This window comes from Malus sylvestris, chromosome 8 (assembly GCF_916048215.2).
Source record: "Malus sylvestris chromosome 8, drMalSylv7.2, whole genome shotgun sequence".
Taxonomy (NCBI): Eukaryota; Viridiplantae; Streptophyta; class Magnoliopsida; order Rosales; family Rosaceae; genus Malus; species Malus sylvestris.
The window spans coordinates 26,854,140-26,881,352 of NC_062267.1; the positions used below are offsets into that span (position 1 = coordinate 26,854,140).

At 37.3% G+C, this 27,213-nt stretch overlaps 3 protein-coding genes across 6 annotated transcripts; 2 read left to right on the top strand and 1 right to left on the bottom strand.

The window, feature by feature from the left end:
• Positions 1-1,063: 1,063 nt before the first annotated feature.
• LOC126633420 (agamous-like MADS-box protein AGL11) lies at positions 1,064-9,608 on the top strand. 2 transcript variants are annotated; one of them, XM_050304013.1, is made up of 9 exons: positions 1,064-1,292; positions 2,837-3,068; positions 7,075-7,156; positions 7,919-7,980; positions 8,216-8,315; positions 8,425-8,466; positions 8,554-8,595; positions 9,081-9,238; positions 9,361-9,608. In XM_050304013.1, the coding sequence occupies exons 2-9, from the start codon at positions 2,887-2,889 to the stop codon at positions 9,362-9,364; spliced, it is 672 nt and encodes a 223-aa protein (XP_050159970.1). In that variant the 5' UTR covers positions 1,064-1,292; positions 2,837-2,886; the 3' UTR covers positions 9,365-9,608. The 2 variants fall into 2 exon arrangements, with proteins under 2 accessions (XP_050159970.1, XP_050159969.1); XM_050304012.1 differs by having other exon boundaries at positions 1,068-1,292; positions 7,072-7,156.
• Positions 9,609-10,370: 762 nt separating this feature from the next.
• Positions 10,371-16,614, top strand: LOC126633416 (regulator of nonsense transcripts UPF3-like). 3 transcript variants are annotated; one of them, XM_050304007.1, is made up of 14 exons: positions 10,371-10,647; positions 11,656-11,762; positions 12,031-12,126; positions 12,209-12,307; positions 12,485-12,564; positions 12,856-12,933; positions 13,269-13,392; positions 14,480-14,565; positions 14,691-15,174; positions 15,367-15,465; positions 15,600-15,718; positions 15,812-15,867; positions 16,060-16,195; positions 16,285-16,614. In XM_050304007.1, exons 1-12 carry the CDS (start codon positions 10,508-10,510, stop codon positions 15,851-15,853), a joined length of 1,554 nt encoding a protein of 517 aa, XP_050159964.1. In that variant the 5' UTR covers positions 10,371-10,507; the 3' UTR covers positions 15,854-15,867; positions 16,060-16,195; positions 16,285-16,614. The 3 variants fall into 3 exon arrangements, with proteins under 3 accessions (XP_050159964.1, XP_050159962.1, XP_050159963.1); XM_050304005.1 differs by having other exon boundaries at positions 10,375-10,647; positions 12,835-12,933; XM_050304006.1 differs by having other exon boundaries at positions 10,381-10,647; positions 12,835-12,933; positions 15,815-15,867.
• Positions 16,615-16,661: 47 nt separating this feature from the next.
• On the bottom strand, positions 16,662-27,195 carry LOC126633418 (putative methylesterase 14, chloroplastic). The gene is made up of 5 exons (XM_050304010.1): positions 26,645-27,195; positions 19,169-19,408; positions 18,942-19,085; positions 18,131-18,265; positions 16,662-17,408 (listed from the first exon to the last, which is right to left on the bottom strand). The coding sequence occupies exons 1-5, from the start codon at positions 26,888-26,890 to the stop codon at positions 17,136-17,138; spliced, it is 1,038 nt and encodes a 345-aa protein (XP_050159967.1). The 5' UTR covers positions 26,891-27,195; the 3' UTR covers positions 16,662-17,135.
• Between the last annotated feature and the right edge of the window lie 18 nt (positions 27,196-27,213).

Genomic DNA, 27,213 nt, shown 5'->3' on the forward strand with positions numbered 1-27,213 from the left:
TTTTTTGTCAAAAGATTTCATCAGGATGTTTCAGTATTTGTTATTTTTTATAATGTTTTTCCTATTTGAACTCCTGTAATGTTTAAGAGTAACATGCATTAAAAATACCACTTTTAGGGTGCTAGGCTTGTTTCTTTCATAATTTCTATCAATTAACTTTGAGGTTTTTTCATAGTTTCTAGTGGATTACAACTTTATTATTCTTTAACATTATCGTTTGATATTCTTTCTTTGTCATGCCGCGCTAAATTTGGACCCAAAATTCCTCAATCATATCTAAACCCTAGTTTCTTGATCTTCAATTCTCATCAAGAACCTACAGTTTTGACCAAGACCTGCAGCAAATCATATCAAGCAGGCAATGAGAATAGCTCTACCACACACTTAGACATTCGATGAACTTTTCCACTAAGTCTCGATTAATGACGAAATAAAAATGGTTGAGAGAAATTGACTATTCTGTCATGAATTTGAACTCGATAAATACTACGCAACTTGAGGTTTCAGATTTTTGTGACAAAATTAATAACTAGATGTGGTATTCGAAATGACTTCTTTTTCCTTTCTATTTGTTGACAAGCCTAGTGCAAACGTACGTGGAAAGCATCATACCCTAATCTGCCAAACGGTAATAAATTTCCATTGGCACTTTCTGGAATCCCCCACATATATTTCGATCGCCAGAAAACACTTTAATCTCATCATCACAAGCATTAGATACAGGTGATGAGTAGTTAATTAGCTAGCTATATAGCTAACATAGATTGATAGAAAGATATTCTTGAAAGAGAATAATTTATATATAACGGATTCACTGTCATGTAATGTTTGGATTCAATAATATAACGTTATGTGTTGAAAACTTACACATGTTATTGTTTTATTGAAACAAGATGTACGTCACGATAATAGTGAATCCGTTTGATATAAGTTCTCCATTCTTGAAGGGCATTTTAGTCAGGCTAGCTCTTAATAATTGCACCAAATAATTATAAACAACTAACATTTGAACAAATAAAACTTGCAGTTTATGGAGCGAATTTGAACCTGCAAAGCTGTTCAAATCAGCTCAAACAACCACATCTTGTATCTCATTTCGGGAAAAGGCCAACCCTCTCTCTCTCTCTCTCTCTCTCGACTTACACACAGACACAACTATCAAAGTTGGACAAGGTAAGAAAGAAGCTATAATTGGCGTGGAAAAGAGGACTTGCCCATAAGCTTTGGCTTCTTTGGGATCAGAAGTTTTCCGAAAGCTGAGGTGAAGATCCAACGGAGTAGTGGAACCTAGAGTAAAGATCTCTCTGATACCTAGCTCAGCTTCTTCTTCTTTTTTTAAACAAAATCATCTCATCATTTCCAAGGAAAAATATAAAACAAATTTATTTTCCAATTACGATAATTATTTTTCATCATATCATATTTCATAGATCTGTGTTTCCAAAGCTTTTTGTTGTTGCTAATTTTCTCTTCCTCTTTTATTTATTTTATCTTGCATAGAAATTCTGGGTTTTAGTGTTCTTGATATATATGATAATATGATCTTTTTTTGGTCAATATATATGATCATATGCATGATCTGTTGCTTCATCTTTCAGACTTTCTTCACTTTCTTTTTCTTCTGTCAACTTTTTTAATTACTCTTTCGTACATATTGGACATGATATCAAGAACCAAATAACTGAGACTTCGTTTTTATATAAATTTAGGCTTTTGGCCTTCCAAAATATATAGGTGTAAATTCTATTTAATCTGCAAAACCTTCTTCTTCTTCTTCTTCATCTTCGTTCTTTGAATTTGATTTCACCCTCAGTTTTCTTCATCTAACTTCGATCTAGCTAATGCTCACAGACCTAGCTAGCTCAATGTCCACCTCATATATATGTATATATGTTTAGTTACGGTGTGTCTCTCATAAGGTTGAGAGAGAGAGAGAGAGAGAGAGTTCCCAATAAAGGGTGCTGCACCATTATCAATGGTGCATGACTACCAAAATCTTGTTCAGCTAGCATGTTGTAGATTCTGGTACCAGAGTGTGTATAGGGCATATATATATGTGTGTGTGTGTGTGTGTGTGTGTTTTGAGCTTTTTAGTTTTTTGGTCTTCGCATTAATCAAACTGGTTTTTTGTGAGTGGTCTACAACCTTACATACTTCTCCGTTGAGATCTACTTCTAGATCTCGTCAACTTTTTGTCTGATTTCCTTGATCTATTTTCTTTTGTTATTTGTTTCCTCTGACGCATTAATCCTTAATAATATCTACAGTATTTAGATTATCCCATCACCCGATTCACCATCTTCTTCTTCTTCTTCTTTTCCTCTACATGATATATACACACACACACACATCCAAATCATTTTCCTCTGAATTAATAATTCTTGGGTTTTCATTTTAGTCAGGTCATGCATAATAAATTGTCAAATCAATTAAGGTTAGCATTTGTGGGTTAAGTTCTTTAATTTCAGTATTTGATCAAACCCCCATTAGAAAATGTTTCCTTAATCGTTGTATGTACAGAGTTCATTCTGCTGAATTTTAATTTTGCAACTAGTTATCTTTCCCCTTGCTAGCTAGAGAAGAGAGAGAAGGAGATATCTCAAAGAGGATTTTCTTCTATTTTTTTTAATTATTTTTCAGTCTGTTATATTAAGTGATTTATAGGGTTTTCTATTTAGCAATTTAGTTTCTATTTAGTCATATACATATGCTAGCTGCTCTTTTCTTCTGAATTAATTCTTGTTGTCTTAATTAATCATGCAGCATTGATCTATAGGAAATTGATACAATACATTTCCTATTTATTAATATTGTATAAATTCATTTATGTATACAGGCAGAAGGTTGGTTCGTTCTTGGATCTGATCAAAGTAATCAGATATTAAGATGGGGAGGGGAAAGATTGAAATCAAGAGGATCGAGAACACGACGAATCGGCAAGTGACCTTCTGCAAACGAAGAAATGGGCTGCTGAAGAAAGCATATGAACTATCCATTCTCTGTGATGCTGAAGTTGCCCTCATTGTCTTCTCTACTCGTGGCCGTCTCTACGAGTACTCTAACAACAAGTAATACCCTATAACTAATTTCATCCTTAACTGTTATTTAACTTCACTTCACTTATCAATTAATAAATTATTTTCTTCACTTGCATGCATGCTTTGATTAATTAATTAATTACATTATGGTTACAATTTATGCGTTCGATCGCTAAGTCATTAATAAATATCACTCGTCCCTATGCAACATATATATTGAAGATTATGTTCTTGTCAAAATATACACTCAATTATTAATTAGCTTTTGTGTCTATGTGGGTTTGCATTAAAAAGAAAAGAAACACACAATGTATCTAAGTTAATGCTCTCTCTCTATGTGTTTTTTTTTTTTTTTTAAATTTATTAATATTAGGGGAAGATGAAGAGTTTGAAACTATTATAATAGTTTAGGGAATGATAGAGTTGCATGAGTAGAAATCCAACATCATATGTGGGGAGAGATTTTTTAGTATGACCGGTATACTGCGGTATACTGGGTGGTACATTACGTGTCACTATATAAATAGTGGGATATGTGTGCTAAAAAGTTAATAACTTAAAAAATAAAATTTCTCACCACTCCTATTAAAACACGTAATGTACCATTTGTGTTTCCGTCACAATGAAAATTTTCTCCTATGTGTGTTTGTGGTACTGTTGTATATATGTTACTTATAGTACCAATGTAGTCACAGTTTTCTGAAAGACCTAAAAGTGAATGAAAAGGAAACATTTGCACTGATTTGGACCTACTTTGTTCCACAAGAATCCAGTGCTGGGTGCGTTTGGTACTTCCTTTTCTTCATCCTTAGTCTTACGAATCTATGGGACTTTTTGGGTGCTCCAGATTATCCACTCGAGAGGATATTCTGAATGTTTTAAACATAAGATCTTTGTTTAAAAATACAAAAATAAAGATTTAGTGGTTAAAACACCCAGAGTACCCTATACTCCGGAGCACCCAAATTTTTTTGCAAATCTATTACAATCTCTCTGTCTGTGCTGTGGCATGCATTGCGATCATGATACCGTGTCGACGGTCTTAACTTTCCATTTCTGGCTTTCAAACCCTCCTACCCTTCTGTTTGTCTTTATCTAGCTATTGAGCGCAGTACTCTAATTTAGAAGAAAGCTTCTTCAACTTTTCACTTTAGTTTTCACTCTAAAAGGTTAACTTTCATACATACTACTGGATCTCATTGTTCTAATATTTTATAGTTTAATAATATAAATATGTATGTATTTACTTATCACTTTGCAAAAAGAATATGAATCTCTTAGCTCTGTGTTTTATGTTCTGGGTTTCTATTTTGATAATGTAAGCGTGGCGTGCACGTGCCATGATGCTGAGTGTGGGGGTTATGAATGGAACAAGTTAACTGACCCATCCATGATCCACCCATACTCTTTTTCGACTGTTGATGTTGATGTCGAACTGATAACTCTGCTGACTGCATCTGCATGCATTGTTATCTATCATGTCCATATATATTTCTGATGTTCTTGTGAAGAAATTATGTTTAATTATCTGCACGCATGCACATTATTTTCTTCAACTTTTCACTTTAGTATTCACTCTAAGGGGTTAACTTTCATACATACTACTGGATCTCCTTGTTCTAATAGTTATAGTTTAATAACATAAATATGTATGTATTTACTTGTCACTTTGCTAAAAGAATATGAATCTCAAGTAATTTAGGAAGAGGTAATTAAAACAAGAAAAATTCGAAGAGGCTGTATATATATTTCAAGAATGTTCAATATATGTTATAAATTTCCCGTTTATATGTCAAATCGTTTAATTTTAATATATATAGATAGCATCCAATGAAGAGATGTGCATATCAATCTTTGCAAGTTTGCATGAATAATGGGGAGTTCGGCGTACCGTACTTAATTTTTAAAGAAAGAAAAATATTAATTAAACAAGAAGAAGGTTTTCTCAAAGCCAGAAAAATGAAGTGTCTTGTTTGTGATTTGACATCTATGGCTGCGTGGTGGCCAGTGCATATGTTATTGCCCTCCACAAAAGCGATTGAACTGACTTGAGAGGCATGCCATGCATGTATATAGGAATTGGATCCTATACGGATTCACTTTATGTAGATCTTTATATTTTAATTATTTAACATATATCATACGATTAAAAATTATTTATTTTTTTATTTAAAATTAAACATAAAAAGTATCTAACGAAAATTAATTACATGATAAATAATTAAAATGTAAAAATCTCTAAAATCCTGCGTAAAATAAATCTTGAGAGGACCCTCTTCCGTCGTTTTCCCATGTATATAGTGCTGTCCTGTTTAATATGATATATTATCCCTAAAGGCTGTGTGCCCTAGCCCTCTCTCTCACTCATGTCCCATCTCCACGAACATATATATGTTAATTTCAGTTCCCCCCCCTCCCCCCCTCTTCAGAGTTTGACACATCGCAATCGCATGAGGTTACTTTTGCAATTAAAGTTTTTTTATTGAACAAAACCTTCAGTTCCCCCCCCCCCTCTTCAGTGTTTGACACATAGCAATCGCATGAGGTTACTTTTGCAATTAAAGTTTTTTTATTGAACAAAACCAAATGTGATGGGAATGAATCATATTCTAGAGCGTGTCATGATCTATTTTTTTGGAGATTCAAGAGATTTCGTGAATATATTCGTTCATCGTACATCGTATGATTAAAAATTATTTGAAATTTAAAATTTGAAATTAAATATAAATAGTACTTAACGAAAACTGACGAAAACTGATCACACAATGTACGATGAACAATCATTATCACGGGATCCCTCGGATCCTCAAGAAAAGGATCCGGATCCGGTGAGGATTCTTTTACCTAGTATTTAGGTTGTCTTCAGCCAAGTGTTAATAGTCCGAATTTAGGTAAACTTCGTCTTGAACTAAGGGCTAAAATGAATACGCTAAAAAGAAATAGGACTAAATTTAGTTAAGGATAGAGTACATAGTAAGCCTCAAGCCCCTTGGAGCCCCAACGTATGCATCTCAAGTTAAGATGGAAAAATTTAGAGAGTTTTAATGAAAAACCCATGATACTGTTTATTTTAACGAAAAATCACATTTTTACATTAAAAAGTCAAACCTAGTATTATTCATTTTACCCTTTATTTTGTCCTTATTATTAAAACTCAAAATTTTCAAGCCCTTTTATTAGTTTTCCTAAAAATTTAACCATGTATGGTTGAAGTTGGAAAAATTTAACCCTACATTTTATTAAAATATTAATTTTTGAAGGGCTAAAGTATATAGTCAAGGGTTACGTTTAATCATCCATGATTAAAGATGACCTTTCATTTATTGTCATGGAATAGAAATTTACAGTATCTAATAATATTTTATGGGATGTGATATCCACACACCCCATTTTACTTCTCACACACTTTCTTAATTTCCGGCCGTCGGATCGGATGAATTGAAGAAGATCAACGGACAAAAATTATCAAGGGGTGTGTGAGAAGTAAAACGAGATGTGTGAATAGCACATCCCTATTTTATATATTTGAAATCACTCTTAAAAGTCTATAAGCTGAACTTCGTTGACAACTCTTATATATGTGGTCATATATATCACCTTATTCATTTAAAATTAACATGCAATTTCCAACTATATATCTATCTCCTAGTTTCTCCTTAAAAAAATTATGGGGTGTCACTTCAGTGCTACATAGCATTAAATGCTAAGAATATTGAATAATCTAAATTCACGGAACTACAATAATAATTCAAACTAATCTGGGTCATCCAATACACGTAGCATGAAAAGAACTTTCTAAATTATGAATCAATACAGTACGAGTAATTATTAATCCCACATAGCATGAAAGAATTTTTCAAAGTTATGAATCGATATGCAGTACAGTAATTATTCTTTGGATCATCAACTCTTTTTTTACTTCCTAGCTCCTTTTTGTGGATTCATCTGAAATTAATTTATTTGAAAAAGAAGTTGAGTTTTCACATCTGCATCTCCTGTTGACACTTCACAACTTAAATATTTTGACCTGCAGCAGCATAAGAAACACCATAGAGAGGTACAAGAAGGCATGTTCAGATAGCACAGGATCATCCTCTGTTACTGAAATTAACGCTCAGGTATATCTCTCTATGTATTTTTAACTTTGGTTTTTAGGCCGAACCAGATATTTTATATGTGTGTGTATATTAAAATACTTGCTGCATGCCTTTTCTGTATATTCCAGATATAAATACACACATGTATAAACCTTGTATATACTTTCTGTTGAAGTTTGATACATTTATATTTCGTCTACTTAATGGGTTAGAACTTAAAACTTACTTTGGATAATGCATTTGTCAAATTGACAGTAATACTTGCTGCATGCCTTTTCGGTTAATTTTGTAACAACCGCGATTTCTGTTTCACATGAAAAATAAAATCAAAAATAGGTTTCCCCCTCGATCTTTTAAAATAAGTTTCTCTTTACAATCTAAGTAAAGTGATTCATTTCTTAATTTGAAAACTAAGGGGCTGTTTGAAAACCATTTCATTTTCAGCTTTTATTTTGAAAATCTGAAAATTTGTTTGGTTAATACTTTCATTTTTGCAGTTTTCAACTAAAAATTGAAAGCTAGTTTTTGAGTTTTCAAGTTTTAGTTTTTTATTTTCATTTTAAAATGGAAGACTGAAAGTAATTATGAGATGAGCTTCAGTTTACAAAAAAGTAAAAAATAAAAACTAAGTTATTAAACGGCTCATAATTGAAACAATCCAACGTGCAGAGTTGAAATTTATGTTTTGGGTCACTTATTCTAAAGGTTTGAAATAAAGATCTGGATATATATGAACCTAACAATTCATGCATGCATTTTGTTTGCTTTGGTCTCGATATGCAGTATTATCAACAGGAATCGGCAAAACTGAGGCAACAGATTCAAATGCTGCAGAACTCTAACAGGTGATCCTCGATCTCCACTATATATTCATCAATCCTTAAGTTGTACATGGAACTGGAAGAGTACTATTACATTTAGTATATAATTTAAGGTTACCACACACAACAAGAATGGCACAGCACGTTTTAAAGTTAAAGTACACTCTATAGAATTGCCCTAGCTTGCACCTCGAGGTAGTATATTGCAGTAATATGTATATATGATGGATGAATACAAATATTGTTTGCTTAATTGTAGGCACTTAATGGGAGATGCCTTGAGCACTCTGACTGTGAAAGAACTAAAGCAGGTGGAGAATAGGCTTGAACGAGGCATTACTAGAATCAGGTCCAAGAAGGTAATTAATAATTAATTCACTCAGAAATTGGCCATCTTCATTTTCCTCTCCTCGCAATTGATTATACGATATTTTCCCTGGTATGCTTGTACCTGATGCTTGAGAACAGCATGAACTGCTGCTTGCAGAGATTGAGTACTTCCAGAAAAAGGTAAACCTTTTACTTTTAAGAAGAGTTGCCCTCTTTCTGTGAAGTGAATGCCCTAACGATCCTCAATTATTTCTGTTATGTACGTAGGAGATTGAGCTGGAAAACGAAAATGTTTATCTTCGAACTAAGGTAAATGCTTATGCGCAGAGATTAGCATTCGTATACGTTAAGTAGTAGGTTTGATCAAAATGCATGCCGAAACTAATTAATCATCAGATGAAGAAAGTACTTTCCCATCTGTGCGATCAGCTGATGCTATCTGTACATGCATGTTTAACCACTAAAGCACTAAAAATAACTGATATGCATGCAGTCTTTTAAGTTATATATATATATATATATATATAAGTTCTCAACTAATGGAATGTACATACAATATTCCAACATTTACTAGCTCATTAAATCAAAAATTTCGGATTGAATTGAATTTTTGCAAGAATGATCTATGAATTGAGACTAACAAAATAGACGGTTCGGATCGTTGAAATTCGCTGTGGAGTTGGCCCTATACCCCGTAATAACCTTTTTTTTTTTCAAAAAGCAGAATCCCTTTACATAAAGGGTCTATATATATATATATTCGATGTTTAATTTTCCGATGGATATATGATCAGGTATCAGAAGTCGAGAGGCTTCAACAAGCAAACATGGTTTCTGGGTCAGAGATGAATGCAATCCAGGCATTAGCTTCTCGCCATTTCTTTAGCCAGAATATGATCGAGGGTGGAGGAGCTACCTTCCCACAGCAAGACAAGAAGAACCTCCATCTTGGGTAATCATTAAATTACTAATTTCTCCTTACATATATACTTTAATTCTTACAGAATTACTAATAAAACAGAAAATTTGTATCTTGACTTCTTGAGTTTAATATTTTGTTGTGTTTACGTGCAGGTAACTAATTAGCTTTTTGAAGGCAGAATCTTCAAATGCATGAAATGCTACCTCAATCATCTTAATTATATCCAGATAATAATGATGATATATCTTCTCTTATGCTGAACAACTTTTCTAATTACTAGCTTTATTATGTATTTGTAAGGATTGTAATATGACTTTGGGGTTTAGTACCCAGTACTACCCAGAATAATTACTACTACACTATGATCTGGTATTCAATAAGTTTAAATTAATTAGCTTAATTATGGCAGTGATGATGAACTATTCGTTACATGAGATGAAATAAGTAGAGAGGTTCTCACAGCTTCTCTCATGGCGTTATCTACGCTAGCAAGAACTAGTATATCAATTTTCTCTCAAACCCACAAAACTTTTCTAATTGAGATTGGAAAGTTTTTGTCCCACGAAGGATGCAGCTGTGCAACTACGACTTTCTACAACACGTTTTAACTTATATTATATATATATATATATATATTTTTTTTTTTATTTTGCAAAAAAAAAAAAAAAAAAAAAGAATTCTGCAAAGTTTTTGTCCCACGAAGGATGCAGCTGTGCAACTACGACTTTCTACAACACGTTTTAACTTATATTATATATATATATATATATATATATTTTTTTTTTTTAATTTTGTAAAAAAAAAAAAAAAAGAATTCTGCATAGACATCGTCCGCTTGGGGCACGATCATCGTCCATAGGCGCCACATCACGCCTTAGTGAAGCTCTTGACGGTCAACCTAACGAAAGTATGAATCTAAGAGAAAAATGTAACTTTCGATATGAAATGAGATAAAAATAAAACTTTAAGGATGAAAGTGTGAATTTTACGACACTTGATGATGATAATGAAAAAGTTGCCCTAAAAACTTAAATATATTTGCTTAATTGGCATGGCACGCGACTCATGTCACGTAAGTTTTTCTCTAGTCTGAGTTTGCACATGTTCCGGAGTTGGGTTGGACATTGTACACTACACTAGTCACAATCCCAATATTCTGGGCTTGGTTCTCAGCTTAACCCAATCTCAATTTTCTCTCAAACCCACAAAACTTCCCAACAAAAAGAAAAGAAAAGACGGAGGGAGGGGGAGGAGGGTAGAAAGAAGAAGGAAAAGAAAATCGGAAGAGAAAAAAAGAAGATGAAGGAGCCATTGGTGAGGACGAAGGTGTTAATTCGGCACTTGCCTCCGTCTCTGTCTCAGTCCGATCTCTTCAGCCAAATCGACCACCTGCTCGCCGACCGCTACAACTGGCTGTGCTTCCGTCCAGGAAAAAATAGGTTATGCCTTTTCTATTCCTTTGAGTTCTTAATCATTTTTTCGTATTATTCCTGTTTCTTAGAAAAATTAGGTTTAGGATTGTAATTTCAATTTGAATGGGGCTTTCATTTATGCTTTTTTTTTTTTTTTTTTTTTTGTGGATTCTTTATTTTTAATTGGAGCTTTTTTCTGGCATTTTTTGGGGTTGCATTTTAAGTGGTTATTCATTTTTATACCTCTGAAAGCATGGATTTTTCGGCCCTTTTGAGGTGGATTGGGGAGATTGAACTTATTTTATTATGTAGTGATATGTTTATTTATTTTTCTTTTTTTTGCTCAGTGGGGAAGAGAAAAGGATAAATTTGTGAAACAAAAAATGTTTTTGCATTATAGAATGGCTAATTATTTAATTTTGTTGAGTTTTTGGTTATGATTATGGAATGTCGTTCGATGACTCATCTGTTATTTGAATAAATTCTCCACTAAGCTTTGATCTGTGACTGTGTTGATAACAATAATAAATCAGTATTATGGATGTATGGGGTTTTATAGGCAGTGAGTTCCTCATAGAGTTCCTACTCTCATACTTGGTCTAATCTCGATAGATAAATGTCGAAAGTGGTTTTGTTCCCTTTTGTTTTCAGTTGCTAAAAACAATCGTCAGGCAAGAAGGAAACTGAATATTTGAATTTTGCTTTTTTTTTCTTCTTGGAAATTGTTATTAGCGCTCCAAAAGTTTCATTGTGCACGCCAAACTTCATATATTTAGAAAGAAAAATACACTTGTGAGGAGTGCACAAAGAGATTTTTGGTGTGCCAATAACAGTTCCCTTTTTCTATTTAAGTTTTAATTTGAGTAGCCAGGTTGATATATCAATTTTGGTGGAATCACATGTTTGTGGAACTCATGATAGATGGGGAAGTTTGGTTTTGCAAGAATCTGTGTTTTCCTATTTGTTTCTTGGCAAAGAAATGGAGAAGAAGGAGTTTTCTCATTTAAATAGTTTTCTTTGGAAATAATGTTGCAGTCAGAAGAACCAGAGGTATTCTCGGGCCTACGTAGACTTCAAGCGACCCGAAGATGTTTTCGAGTTTGCTGAATTCTTTGATGGACACATATTTGTCAATGAGAAGGGTAATTAACACTGAAATATGTTTATTTACCATGGTATATTCTTATATATGAATGTTTTAATGAGTTTGTGTGATATTGATGTATTGAATTTTTCTTTGTTTCTCTTATATACTAAACTTGAAAGAGAGAAAAAAGAAATTCCTGTCAAGAAACTGGTTGGGTATTGCTTGATTCTTGCAATGTAAAAGAATATGTGCACCTTGGTATTATAATTTCATTCTTATTTTGTTTTTGAAGCTTGAAACTAAATATATTTTCTCTTTTCCAGGGGCTCAGTTCAAGGCTATAGTTGAATATGCACCCTCACAGCGTGTCCCAAAACCTAGTATAAAAAGGGATGGCCGTGAAGGGACTATATATAAAGGTGCTAAGTTAGACTAGTTTGATAGTACTCTAAAACATTATCGGGATTATTCAACTAACTGCTATATACTTGACGAATGTAGATCCTGATTATTTGGAGTTCCTCAAACATATTGCAAAGCCTGTTGAGCATCTTCCTAGTGCAGAAATACAGCTGGAGAGAAAGGAAGCAGAACAAGCTGGTTAGTTATGCATTTACTGACACTATGTATGTCATTTTAGGACTTAAATACAATTTTGGTAGTCTGGAAAGTATCCCCTCTTCTCTTTTTGGTTTTGAGGAAAGATTTTTACTGAAGGAATATCGGTACAAATTGTTTTGCTCAAGATTGAGAACTAATTCTCCGTTATTTTGTTAGGTGGTGCAAAAGAAGCTCCTATTGTTACACCCCTCATGGAGTATGTTCGGCAGAAACGAGCTATTGGAAGTGGGACTCAGGTAATGGCACTACACTGTTTTTCTGTATGTTTTTGTGTTGAAAATACATTACAGAGCCCTAAATAATAAATAGACTAAGAATTCCTTGTAATCTTTTTAACAACTTATCGCTTCAGTCCCAAAAAAATAAAATTATCTGTTAACTATTTACAGCTAATATTTTTACTTCTTCATTTTTCTGTTAACATTTATCCTTTCTCCAGATACATTCTAGTTTGTTATTTTCATCTACAGTTCCTTTGAGGTATTGAATATTGTGTTTGATACTAGGTTTCACCTGTTGTCCGGAAGGTTAGAAGAAGAGTCGGGGCTGGCTCTGTTAGCAAACGTGGCTCACCTTCTACAAAACGAGTCTCTGAGAAGAAAAAGGCATGTGCCTCCATTATATGTATACTTTAAATTGATTGTCAAATTCTTTTTAACATGCAAAATATGTTTTGTGGTGGTGGGTAGAGAGTTTTTTCATGCTTTTAGTTGCAGTAGAGCATGTTCATAATCACCTGTAAAGAGGGGTTTTGAGGGCATCTTTTGTCAACGAACCTTTCCTTTCAGTTATGATTTCTCCTTGTAGAGGCAAAATATACCCTTGACCCTTTGTTGTTTTTTATTTATGTTTACCAATTCTTCTATTTAACCCTGTGACCACATGTGTCTGTATGTGTATAGAAGTTAACAGAATTGTAAATGACCTTTTGTTGACACAGTACATAATGAAGGACGGTACTAAACAGACAAGTCGAAAGGAGAAGTCCACTTTCAATGTGGTGCCCAGGCGAGAGGATCAGTTGGCTCGTTCTAGTGGAAAAGAAACATTAGAAAATGAAATTGGTACTTAGTATTCTTTTTCTGTTGATCTTTGTTGTTTCTTTTCCTAGGAGATGTTTTCAATTTAAAACAACTGGTGAATTTCTGTTGTTATGTGCATGAAGGAATTTGTGCCTCTAATTTTAGTTCCGAGTTGGTCACTCTTTGCAGTATCATTGGTTGCAAATGATAATATCTCATAGTATGCGATTAGTGTGTGAAGTAATACCTAATCCCAAATTTCCTGAGTGGTTAGTCATGTAGATAGGGCTTTCAATGGCCAGATCAAAGATTGGTTGAATACAATTAGGTTCAAATATATTACAGAAAAAGTCTGACGGTTCAAACTCAAATTTGTTTCTGAATCCTATTATAGTTTGGTCAAAATGAGGATTATGTAAACTTGATTAGAATCATTAGATGTAGATCTGAACTTGATTTTAAATTTTAAATGATGAAGTTTATATTAAATGAAATATTATATGAGCAATCATTTATTTAGATGAAAACATTGTTTCAAAACATTGGAAGTTGATCTCTTTCTTGGACTTTACTTTAATTTGAATGCGGTTGTCAGTTATTCAAAACTGTTGTGTGGACCCAAATTTGGATATTACTCTAGTGATCTGGCTGAAATATAGACCTCGCTTTATGCTTTATCCATGCTGAATTGAAGCCACTTACAGCCCTAGTTTGAGATGATGGCAAACATGTATTCCCTTTGAATCCCCACTTGCGTCCTCTCCAACAAGTCCCAAATCTCTAATATTAGTTTTCCATGTATTTTTCTTGATGATACTTTCCCATTTACCTCTGAGTATTGTTGTGTTTATTGCTGATTGTAAGTTTGAACAGTCCTAAACTAAAGAATAGTTTGATAGCTCTGCAAATTTAACTTAGTGCAGAATGATAAGTAATGTATCATGTAATTGAAGTTTCCAATATGAAAAGTACTATATGAAATGTTTTTTTTTTTAAAGAACCGAAATAAGGTACAAAACATATGCGTCATTTTTATGTTTGCTACCAGAAAGAGAAAATATATGCGTCATTTTTCATATTGTTCTGCTGCGTTTTTATGTTTGCTAACTTAAAATTTCTGTCAATGAAGGTTCTGTTTCAGGAATCCCTGTGATTTCCGACTCTGGAAAGAAGAAAATCCTACTTCTTAAAGGAAAAGAACGTGAAATACCTCCTGTAAGTTCTATTGACTCTGTTGATTTGGATAATTATACTGTTTTTCAATTTATCACATGGACATGATCTATTATTATATCAGCCTTTTTATCATTTTGACTAGGTTGTGATTTTTTTTTTCCCAGGCTGAGGGTATGTCACAACTTGGAAGTTCTCCTGTTTCACATGCTCTGAAGCAGAACCAAAGGCGTGAGGTTAATGGAAGATTGGTCAGAAGCATACTTTCAAACAATGAGGGACGCCAAAGTCAAACTTCAACCGAAACTCAGCCTCAGCAAAAAGTTCAGAGTCTGAACGCAGATGTTAAGCGAGTATCTCGGCCTTCCAATGCAAGGTTAGGGTTGAATGGTCATGGCTCTACTAATGAACTAAATTCAATGAGCTCTGAAGGGGATAAAAAGAGGGGAACAGTTGATAGATTTTCGAAGAAGGACACGCATGGTACAACTAGTGTTAGTGAGAGGCAAGAAAAAAATACACGAAACAAGGATAGACCTGATCGTGGTGTTTGGGCTCCTCTTCGTCGTGCTGATAGTTCACATGCTAGTGATGAGCATTTACCATCCTCCGGGTTACAACGCCCTCATTTGCTCTCTGATTCTATTGAAGGTATGGGCTGTTTCTGTAAATGGATGCTCAGGCATTTGTGAGTCTATAAATGGTCTAATTTAGGAACATGACTTTTGTGTTAAATCATCCCGGGCCAAAATTCAATGCATGAATGCAGCCTAGTCTTATGGGGGAATTTTGGATAGTTGTCATCTAGGAATATACACTCACAATCTGTGCATGATTTTCTAGGTCCTTATGGAGAAGGGAAGGATGACTCTTCTTATGGAAGCAAGACTGGGGAAGTTATAAATCCTACAAGTGGACGTAATAGTTCTCATGTAGAGAATGGTTAGTTATATCTTCAAAGCAAGATACTAACAACTCTGAACTTACCCCATGTCATTTATTTGTTGATATTTTTAAAATAACACTTGTTTTTTGTGGTTAAAATTCTGCTAAACCAACTTTTATACTTTGTCTAGGTTCACATGGACATTTTGGTCGCCGTGGAACTGCCCATAGTATGAAAGATGATGGTTCTCAAAATGTAGGTGAGGGGAAGCCATCTAAAAGAGGTGCTACTGTTCACGGTGCCTCTGAGGTATGCATCACTCTTGCCATGTTGATTACCATATTATTTTTATTTAACCTTCCTTTTATCTGAACGTAGTAAGAATCTTTCACTGTTCACTAGCAGAAACAAGTGTGGGTTCAGAAATCATCGTCGGGTTCTTAGAACATCCAAGGCTGGTATGTGCTTGATTACTTGCATCTTTTGTTTTGTCCTACATACATCTCAAGTATGAGATCAAATGCATAGTTTATGGCTATTGCAACTGTTTATCGGGGTGGATATGTTTTTCAATCAAGGTTCTATAGCTTATTTGTGATTTGTGATTGGTAGTCGTAGATTATAATGGTTTGCTACCCTGTTCAAAGCAGATCACGTTATTCAGTCAGAACACTATTCGTCATATGTTCAAGGCAATCATCTCCGTTATCGTGGCTTAAGGCGACTGAAGACATCATGAAAATGGAGGCATACGTAAAAGGAGAGCTTTGTTTGTGCCAAATTACGGTATGTCCACTTGTTATTATTTTGAAGTGGTTCTCAACCCTGGGTTGCAATCTCACATGAATTTATTTATTTACCTTTTGGGATTGCAGACCAAATTTTCTTGTGGTATGATCCAATTTGTGCCGGATGGAAGGAATGCAGCATGCTCCAAGTTACAACCGCTGCAAACGCGACCAAAGCTTTGGAGATAGTTGCCTTTTTATCTTCAGTTTACAACTTTATCGTTATGCCATATGTATAGTTTAAATGGTGACGAATTTCATCACGTAAATTACTCCAGTTCGATTGTTGTGTGTACTTGGCGGACTGGTAGTGTCTAAGAACATCCACCTCTATGTACCGAACGACGACGATGAATCATAGGTACCATGTAATAAGGAATACTTTCGTGAGGAGAAATCATGAGCTTTGGTTTTGCACTTGTTCTTTTTGTTTTTTGTTTTTGAACAAACGATATTATATACACTAAAGAGAAGGAGGTGGGCTTAGCCTCGGTTTTGCACTTTAAGATGTACTCAAACATTGAGGGTATACAACCAAACACCAATTGTGTTGAAAATAACTTAAATTCTAGCCTCTATAAAGCCAACTGCAATTAAAACCTGATCAATCCAAGCTCAAAACAAATTAAAGCGGCAGCTCCGTCCTGCATAAGCTTCAACTCACCACCGGCGAGTAATGCTCGGCGATGACGAGATGAGAACGAGGAATATAACCCTCAACTTAACACAATGAAACCATGAGACATCTAAAAAATAACCAGAAAATTTCTTTTGATCTATATACTAACTAAAAAGAAATTGAAGGATCCAATTCGGCCGCCGTGTTCTACATACAACTACGGCCTTCGACTTCGTAGAGAACTATTCAATCATCTATGTTTTGTTCTGTAACTGGAAGGTAAAATAAAGGAATCCCATTTGTGATACTTGTGAAGAAGCTACGGAATTTGAGCAATTTCCACCAGCATTTTGTGCAATGATTGTGGCTTAGAGAAGAACGGGCAGTGGTCGCTCCCTTTTATCTTGTACACTCCCTCCGGTGGGTTTTCCCTTACTAGCTTTTCTTGGACATCTGGTGAAAGTGCCCGATCGTCTAGTGTTTGAATGAAGAACCGCCGGCTAGTTCCATAATTTTCAGGCGTCAATGACAGTTTTTCCATGATCGGACCTAGTGGGATAGGTCTCATGGAAACCATGGCCAGAGCAACATCCTGGAAATGAACCAACTTCCGTTAAAATTATGTAATGGCACGTTAAATCAACTTAAAAAAAAACATAAGGTTCTACGACGGTAAAGAAACTCCAGTAAAACCACACATCCTATATCTTATTGTCTAACATTAATGGAGACTAATCATTGTTACTGAGCTACAAAATATTTATAAAGTACGAACAAGACTCGCTTATATAATCGTGCCATAAGGTATCGACTCGTAGTTACTGAGCTACATATAAGCAGGAGATTACAATGGCCTACGTGCAATCTAAGGTCTGTAAGGAGAGAGCTATCTACACTTAATGAATCAGAGCATTTTCGTCTTTTCTCTTTCCGCTCTGGACTACACAAAAAAAGATCTAGCACTAGCACCAAACATCTCTTCCAAGCTCAATGGTTTTCTTTTTCACAGAATATGAAGAGAGAATACCAAACTAGCTCTAAGGCGTAATAAAAATTACAAAAAGCGGTTAAACATTTGTTGACATTTTGGAGGTACTGTGAACTTGTAAACGTGTTAAAAAAATTGCACTTGCACTCTCATTCCCGTTTGCATATTTTCATCCTACTTCCAATTACAGTCATTTAGCCTGAATAATATTCTGCTCGCAATATTTGCAAAACTTAAGCAAATGCTGTTTACAATGAGAAAAAAAATACCGAGATAATATAAACATCGAAAAGCTTAGACTACTTTAGTTGAAACTTGAAACATACCTTCGTATTAGATTGGTTGAAGTATAACCCTTTCATCTGCTCTTTCTCAAACATGAATCCTGTAGGAGGCTTTTCGTTCCCATTCCCATGAATCAAAAACTTTGATCCTTGCATAAATTGTTCTGCAGAACCAAGCTGCAATACAGATTTCCATCTTGAGAACACGAAATCGGAGAGCATATAGAAATGAAACTGTTTAAGCGAACTGCACCCCCAACACGAAATTTAGAAGCAAATAGAATGGGTAAATGGAAAGAATGAAATATGCAAGTAATTTAATTTAACCCATGAGAAAGAGGCAGGCTTGCTACTGAAGGATAAAGCGGCAACATGCCAATAAGGGGAAGAAAATGGCTTCCTTGAAAAGGAAAAACTAGTTTTCTCCTAAGTTACTTCAATAACCTTCATCACTCGTAGGAATATAAAGAGAATTTTTGTAGAACAAAGGTGAAAGGATGCAAACATCCCCTTCAGTGTGCGGAGGTTCCGCAAGTATACATTGCAACATTACCATATATGTATTTACAGAGACACCACACACAACAAATTCATTATAAGCTTGTTAGTTCAATTGGAATTCTTATGCAAGTAATTTTGCTGGATGGATTCAATAATTCTCAACAATATAATGTTCAACGCACATGATGGGACAAAATAGTTGCAATCACCTAGGAATTTTGCGAAAAAGGATGAAGTATGTGGTGTTTTATAGAAGTGATCATGGCATATGCTGAATCGTTACAATTTTCAGGCATGCACAACAAATGCTTAACTGATCTTAGCCTGAACTGGTTCATTTTTAACTATTTACCTCTTCAGCAAACACATCAAAGGGTCTCTGGCCATCAGACACCATAGTAGCACAGATGAAAACTGCTTTTGAAATTTTCTGTGAAAAGTGCTCCAGTGCATAAGATACGCAGGCACCCCCACTACTGTGACCAACCAAGATGACCTGCACAAAAGTAATAAGCATTGAAGATTTGACAATATATTACATGCTTACAGTGAAGGAATGAATAACATATCAGCTTGTACCTTTTCATCCTCTGGAAGATTTTGTAGATAGTCAATCAAAGGCTTCGAATACTCTTCCAGCGTAGCTACAGAGTTCGTATCTGTGAGATCAATACCAGAACCCTTGAGATCAAAAGTGATTGCAAGCAATCCCGCTTCCTCTAGTAGAGCAATTGTTTTGTACCAACACCATGCCCCAAATCCTCCTCCATGTACAAGAACGAACTTTTTTGACGTAAGCTTCTCCAAAAATTCTGGTCCCTGTAAAATATATGAAATCAGTAATCATGCCAACAATTCAAGGGAGGATGAACATGAACTGGTGCATGACCTCGTCCTCGTGGTAGTCAATTGCTATGGCAGAAGTTTCTTGACTGTAAAAATTAGAAAAGGAAGCAGACTAGAAACCAAAAGAAAGGAACAGCAACAACAACAACAACAACAACAAAGCCTTTTCCCACTAAGTGGGGTCGGCTATATGAATCCTAGAACGCCATTGCGCTCGGTTTTGTGTCATGCCCTCCGTTAGATCCAAGTACTCTAAGTCTTTTCTTAGAGTCTCTTCCAAAGTTTTCCTAGGTCTTCCTCTACCCCTTCGGCCCTGAACCTCTGTCCCGTAGTCACATCTTCGAACCGGAGCGTCAGTCGGCCTTCTTTGCACATGTCCAAATCACCAGAGCCGATTTTCTCTCATCTTTCCTACAATTTCGGCTACTCCTACTTTACCTCGGATATCCTCATTCCCAATCTTATCCTTTCTCGTGTGCCCACACATCCCACGAAGCATCCTCATCTCCGCTACACCCATTTTGTGTACGTGTTGATGCTTCACCACCCAACATTCTCTGCCATACAACATCGCTGGCCTTATTGCCGTCCTATAAAATTTTCCCTTGAGCTTCAGTGGCCTACGACGGTCACACAACACGCCGGATGCACTCTTTCCATCCAGCTCGTATTCTATGGTTGAGATCTCCATCTAATTCTCCGTTCTCTTGCAAGATAGATCCTAGGTAACGAAAACGGTCGCTTTTTGTGATCTTCGCTAGATTGCTCCGGTCATTAGTGTGGATAAGTATATAAATGGATAGAGATAGGAAAGCAAACACAAGATGTACGTGGTTCACCCAGATTGGCTACGTCCACGGAATAGAAGAGTTCTCATTAATTGTGAAGGGTTTACACAAGTACATAGGTTCAAGCTCTCCTTTAGTGAGTACGAGTGAATGATTTAGTACAAATGACATTAGGAAATATTGTGGGAGAATGATCTCGTAATCACGAAACTTCTAAGTATCGGAGTGTGGTGTCGTCTTGACTTGCCTTATCTGTCTCATAGGTAGATGTGGCATCTTCTCTGGAAGTACTCTTCCTCCATCCAGGGGTGGTATCTTTAACTGGTGGAGATGCACAAGGTAATGTATCAATTTCACTTGAAGCTTACTTGTAGTTTCAGGCTTGGTCAAGCGCGATACAAACCATGTAGTAGGAGTCCCCCAAGTCGCCGAGCTAGGGGGTCTGCTGAAAGAGGTGACAGACAAGGTAAGCAATCAGAGCTCCGACTGATTGTTCACCTTCTCCCCATCTTGCAGCAGCATGAAGGATAAAGAGAAGAAAGATGAGAAGAGATGATATGAGATACTTTTGCTTTTGAAGAAGTAACTTTCCACAGGCTTATTCTTGAACTGAGCTGGAGGGTTTTCTGGTTTCCTCCAGAGTATAAGGCCGACTGAAGAATTTGAGGGACAAAACAAGTCCATCAAATCTAGAGTACGTTCCACCCTGCTGATATGGGATACTTTTGCTTTTGACAGAGTAATGGATGTATCGGCACGTGTGCTGTTACGCTTGTCTCCACATGCTTCCTTGTATCCTTCGCACTTGCCCTATCTGTTCCTCAAGCAGATGCGGAATCTTCCCTGGAAACATAAGATGATGAAGATGAGTACTCGAGAGCAATGCCAGGTAAGTAATCAGGTAAGGGGTTCCAGGCAGTCAGTTCCTGGCTGGAAGCTTGATTCCAAGTGCTGACTGATTGCTCTCTTTCTCCTTGTCTTGCAGGTAAAAACAAGGCCAAAAGAAAAAACAGGGAAAAAGCATGATATGGGATACTCTTGCTTTTAACCCTGATGATATGAGATATTCTTGCTCTAGTATAGCTTGTTTGCAGAGGTATTATCGGGGGGAAAGAAAGCTGAATATTTCGAAAGGCTTTGTTGGGAGTGCCCTCTCAGATATGATGAAGGGTTGAGCATTTTTGCAGGTCTGCCTGTCCGTTGGGGATGGAGGTCGACATATATAGGAGTCTCCCTAACAACAAGTAGTAATGCTATTCCTTTACCCTGCTTGGTCATAGCACGGTAGTGGGAGCTGCCAGTTTCACATGTTTTAACTCTGTCAGAGCACTTTGAAAAAGTGGTCTGTGGTATCTGGCTCTCGAGATTCGGAGAACGATGCCTCTTCGATTTTTGAGAAAGCAATCATGCTGGGGGTCTGACTCTCGAGATTCGGAGAGCAGTGTCTCTTCGATTTTTGAGGAAGTAATCATGTTGAGAGTCTGGCTCTCGAGATTCGGAAGGCGGTGCCTCTTCGATTTTGGAGCAAGCAATCTTGTTGGGAGTGTTGTCTCGAATGTGAGTAAAGGTTGGACATGTTTGCTAGTCTACCTTGCCACGAAGCACAAAGGTTGACACACAGGGACTTTCCAATTATCCAGCAATGGTACTGTTCCTTTACCCTCTCTTCGATTTTGAGAAAGTAGTCATGTTGGGAGTCTGGCTCTCGAGATTCGGAGGAAGGTGCCTCTTCGATTTTGGAGCAAGCAATCTTGTTGGGACTGTTTTCTCGACTGTAAGTAAAGGTTGGGCATGTTTGCTAGTCTACCTTGCCACGAAGCACAGAGGTTGACACACAGGGACTTTCCAATTATCCAGCAGTGGTACTGTTCCTTTACCCTTGTGGGTAATAATATGGTAGCTAGACCTTCAAAATTTATGTGTCTAAACTTTGTTAGTGCTGTTTCTTTGCTATTCTTTTACCTTTCTTGGTCAGAGCGATGTAGTGGGAGCTGCAAGCTTCACGTGCTCAACTTTGGCAGAGAAGTTTGGCAAAGTGATCTGTGGTACCCATGAGTTATTGTTGCGTGTGGGAAGTGGGTGATTGAACAGTAAGATTCATGTGCTTTCTACTTCACCAGAAGTCTTCGACAGAATGCCCATAATTTCTGCAAAGCTGAGTGTGCGTGTGACAGGTGCTGACAAGGCTAGAAAAGTAGGTGCCTCTTCGATTTCTGAGATCGGCCCTCGTGGTCTCTGAGCAGCCCAGCTTTTGAGAAAGCGAGCGCCTCTTCGATTGATTCGGAGAACGGTGCCTCACCGATTTTTGAGAAAGCAATCATGCTGGGGGTCTGGCTCTCGAGATTCGGGGAGCAGTGTCTCTTCGATTTTTGAGAAAGTAATCATGTTGGGAGAGTGGCTCTCGAGATTCGGAGGGCGGTGCCTCTTCGATTTTGGAGCAAGCAATCTTGTTGGGAGTGTTTTCTCGAATGTGAGTAAAGGTTGGGCATGTTTGCTAGTCTACCTTGCCACGAAGCACAGAGGTTGACACACAGGGACTTTCCAATTATCCAGCAATGGTACTGTTCCTTTACCCTCTCTTCGATTTTTAAGAAAGTAGTCATGTTGGGAGTCTGGCTCTTTAGATTCGGAGGACGGTGCCTCTTCGATTTTGGAGCAAGCAATCTTATTGGGAGTATTTTCTCGAATGTGAGTAAAGGTTGGGCATGTTTGCTAGTCTACCTTACCACGAAGCACAGAGGTTGACATACATGGACTTTCCAATTATCCAGCAGTGGTACTGTTCCTTTACCCTTGTGGGTAATAATATGGTAGCTAGACCTTCAAAATTTATGGGTCTAAACTTTGTTAGTGCTGTTTCTTTGCTATTCTTTTACCCTTCTTGGTCAGAGCGATGTAGTGAGAGCTGCAAGCTTCACGTGCTCAACTTTGGCAGAGAACTTTGGCAAAGTTATCTGTGGTACCCATGAGCTATTGTTGCGTGTGGGAAGTGGGTGATTGAACAGTAAGATTCATGTGTTTTCTACTTCCCCAGAAGTCTTTGACAGAATGCCCATAATTTCCGCAAAGCTGAGTGTGCGTGTGACAGGTGCTGACAAGGCTGGAAAAGTAGGTGCCTCTTCGATTTCTGAGATCGGCCCTCGTGGTCTCTAGGTAGCCCAGCTTTTGAGAAAGCGAGCGCCTCTTCGATTTCTGAGATCGGCCTTCGTGGTCTTTGAGCAGCCCAACTTTTGAGAAAGCAAACGGCTCTTCGATTTCTGAGATCAACCCTCGTGATCTCTAAGCAGCCCAACTTTTGAGAAAGCAAACGCCTCTTCGATTTCTGAGCAGGCGCCTCTTTGATTTCTGAAGCTCCGTCGAGTGCAGATTTTTATAGAGGCTGGCATTAAGTTCCAAAGCACACTTGAATCTCCACCAGTAGAAGCTTCATTCTTGCACTTCTAAGATCTTGATTTGTCCGACCTCTTCTCTCTTCAACACCTTTGAAAATGTCTGGCCCCTCCGACCGTCGTTTTGACTTGAACCTTGTTGAAGAGGCAGCCCCGCCTTCTCCAGACAACATATGGCGCCCATCCTTCGTCTCCCCAACTGGTCCTCTTACCGTTGGGGATTCCGTGATGAAGAATGATATGACCGCTGCGGTGGTGGCCAGGAACCTTCTCACTCCCAAAGATAACAGACTACTTTCCAAACGGTCTGATGAGTTAGCTGTTAAGGATTCGCTGGCTCTCAGTGTTCAGTGTGCAGGTTCTGTGTCTAATATGGCCCAACGCCTATTTGCTCGAACCCGCCAAGTTGAATCATTGGCGGCTGAAGTGATGAGTCTCAAACAGGAGATTAGAGGGCTCAAGCATGAGAATAAACAGTTGCACCGGCTCGCACATGACTATGCTACAAACATGAAGAGGAAGCTTGACCAGATGAAGGAAACTGATGGTCAGGTTTTACTTGATCATCAGAGATTTGTGGGTTTGTTCCAAAGGCATTTATTGCCTTCGTCTTCTGGGGCTGTACCGCGTAATGAAGCTCCAAATGATCAACCTCTGATGCCTCCTCCTTCTAGGGTTCTGTCCAGTACTGAGGCTCCAAATGATCCCCCTCCGGTGCCTTCTCTTTCTGGGGCTCTACCGACTGCTGAGACTTCTCCTAAGCAACCTTTGTGAAGGCTCCCTCTTGTGTGTTTATTTTGACTCATGTATATGTACATATTTGTAGCTTATCGGGGATATCAATAAATAAGCTTTCCTTCATTTCAACGTATTGTGTTAAATACACCAAAGCCTTCTTCGCTAAGTTCTTTGAATTTTCTTTTGTTGAAGCTTGTATGTTGAAACTTTCTGAGTGGAGCATGTAGGTTGGGGTAGTGTTCCCTTAATTTCCCGAGTGAGGAAAACTTCTTGGTTGGAGACTTGGAAAATCCAAGTCACTGAGTGGGATCGGCTATATGAATCTTAGAACGCCATTGTGCTCGATCCTGTGTCATGTCCTTCGTTAGATCCAAGTACTCTAAGTCTTTTCTTAGAGTCTCTTCCAAAGTTTTCCTAGGTCTTCCTCTACCCCTTCGGCCCTGAACCTCTGTCCCATAGTCGCATCTTCTAATCGGAGCGTCAGTAGGCCTTCTTTGCACATGTCCAAACCACCGTAACCGATTTTCTCTCATCTTTCCTTCAATTTCGGCTACTCCTACTTTACCCCGGATATCCTCATTCCTAATCTTATCCTTTCTCGTGTGCCCACACATCCAACGAAGCATCCTCATCTCCGCTACACCCATTTTGTGTACGTGTTGATGTTTCACCGCCCAACATTCTGTGCCATACAGCATCGCCGGCCTTATTGCCGTCCTATAAAATTTTCCCTTGAGCTTCAGTGGCATACGGCGGTCACACAACACGCCGGATGCACTCTTCCACTTCATCCATCCAGCTTGTATTCTATGGTTGAGATCTCCATCTAATTCTCCGTTCTTTTGCAAGATAGATCCTAGGTAACGAAAACGGTCGCTCTTTGGTATTTCTTGATCTCCGATCCTCACCCCTAACTCGTTTTGGCCTCCATTTGCACTGAACTTGCACTCCATATATTCTGTCTTTGATCGGCTTAGGCGAAGACCTTTAGATTCCAACACTTCTCTCCAAAGGTTAAGCTTTGCATTTACCCCTTCCTGAGTTTCATCTATCAACACTATATCGTCTGCGAAAAGCATACACCAAGGAATATCATCTTGAATATGTCCTGTTAACTCATCCATTACCAACGCAAAAAGGTAAGGACTTAAGGATGAGCCTTGATGTAATCCTACAGTTATGGGAAAGCTTTCGGTTTGTCCTTCATGAGTTCTTACGGCAGTCTTTGCTCCTTCATACATATCCTTTATAGCTTGGATATATGCTACTCGTACTCCTTTCTTCTCTAAAATCCTCCAAAGAATGTCTCTTGGGACCCTATCATACGCTTTTTCCAAATCTATAAAGACCATGTGTAAATCCTTTTTCCCATCTCTATATCTTTTGAGAGTTGTAAAAAAACCATGTTATGCATTATTAAGTTCTAGAAGAGGACGAATGGATTACCTTACGCTGTGTAAAATTTGAAACCCACAAAACAAAACATAAACACGTTACGCATTAAAGACCAGACGATGTCACGGCTATCAAAATTTCAAATACAAACAACTCTATTCTCAGTGTTCAATAAGTACACATTCCGACAGAACCTAATATACATCATACAGAGGGCACACAATTTATAAAAAGGTGCCTCCAGAATCTTGCTTAGTGACGATCCCGGGACATACAGCCAAATCTTTTAGGACAGCTTCAATCCATATATAAACGTAACTGCTTTCTGTTTTTATAGACAAATATCGCTCTCCTGAAAAGGGAGGTAAAATTGTTTAACAGTATGGTGCTAGCAACTTTGGGGAAAATATGGGACTCAGTTGGTCCATAACGGAAGGATCTGAATTCTTCGTTCGAGTTCCCCCAGGGTTTAGCAGACTAATCACACTTAGTGCCACTAATTTTGGTTAGATACCATAAACGCGCTGCTCTCAACTAGCTAATGCAGGGAGAATGAGTAAAAGTTGCATGGTTATCAAGAGAAAGTGAGAGTCTTGAAACTCACTTTTTCTTCTAGGTAAAGAAAAGCAGTAGAATAATTAAATTTCAAGATCTATGAGAGCACAATCCACATAGAGTAGACCTACTTTTAATAAGCACTTTTCAAACCATCATAGTAAAGCAGTAGAATAATTCCCTACTTTTGCCACTTATTTCTTCAACTTGATGATTGATTAACTGTTGATTTTCACATATGATTAAGCACTTTTTAGCTTTAGCAAAAAGCTGATTAAATCAAATCATGAATACACACTTTCATCACAGATCAAAACCATGAAAAGTTAAAAGTGGAAATCAACCTGCTTCCCATTAGTCAATGGATCAGAGGCGAGTCTCCTGGAGCTCGTGGACCCCCCAATCCTCCTGGACATGGATCCGTCGAACCTCTGCGACGATTGATGTTGTTGAAGAACCATAGACAGAGCTTGCCTGTGCAGCAAGTCTTCCTCCGCGACCAGTTTCCTCTGCGAGCGATTCATTCTCTTGCTTCTCGATCCTACTTCTTTGGTGTCCTTCTTTGACATGCAAATAAATCGATTACCCATTGTCGGACCAGCAATTCTAAGCACAACCCAGATTCGTTTTCGGCGAATTTCCCCAGCAAATGGGAGAAAGTCAGCACATTTTCCTGGAAAATGATGTCTTGGTGAAGCAAGATGCAACTGTCTGTCCGTAAAGATGCAGTCTTTGGTACCAAAGCTGATGAACTTTCTATCCGTTTTTTCTTCTTTACTCAGAGAGAGAGAGAGAGAGAGAGAGAGAGAGATTAGGTGAGAGAAGTTGGTTGGGATTAAACAAAGAAGAACGTGTGCTGTGCAATGTGCGATGAAATACTCTCTCCTCTCTCTCTCTCTCTCTCTCCTCTTAC

What these genes read in the sequence shown, in the direction of transcription:
- LOC126633420 (XM_050304012.1), top strand. Translation starts at nt 2,887, where the DNA reads ATGGGGAGGGGAAAGATTGAAATCAAGAGGATCGAGAACACGACGAAT. An exon ending in ATGCTGCAGAACTCTAACAG is followed by an intron (nt 7,981 to 8,215) that starts GTGATCCTCGAT and finishes GCTTAATTGTAG; the next exon opens with GCACTTAATGGGAGATGCCT. An exon ending in CTAGAATCAGGTCCAAGAAG is followed by an intron (nt 8,316 to 8,424) that starts GTAATTAATAAT and finishes GCTTGAGAACAG; the next exon opens with CATGAACTGCTGCTTGCAGA.
- LOC126633416 (XM_050304005.1), top strand. Translation starts at nt 10,508, where the DNA reads ATGAAGGAGCCATTGGTGAGGACGAAGGTGTTAATTCGGCACTTGCCT. An exon ending in AACATTAGAAAATGAAATTG is followed by an intron (nt 13,393 to 14,479) that starts GTACTTAGTATT and finishes CTGTCAATGAAG; the next exon opens with GTTCTGTTTCAGGAATCCCT. An exon ending in TAGTTCTCATGTAGAGAATG is followed by an intron (nt 15,466 to 15,599) that starts GTTAGTTATATC and finishes TACTTTGTCTAG; the next exon opens with GTTCACATGGACATTTTGGT.
- LOC126633418 (XM_050304010.1), bottom strand. Translation starts at nt 26,890, where the DNA reads ATGGGTAATCGATTTATTTGCATGTCAAAGAAGGACACCAAAGAAGTA. An exon ending in CATTGACTAATGGGAAGCAG is followed by an intron (nt 19,409 to 26,644) that starts GTTGATTTCCAC and finishes TATATTTTACAG; the next exon opens with GGACCAGAATTTTTGGAGAA. An exon ending in ATCTTCCAGAGGATGAAAAG is followed by an intron (nt 19,086 to 19,168) that starts GTACAAGCTGAT and finishes ACTTTTGTGCAG; the next exon opens with GTCATCTTGGTTGGTCACAG.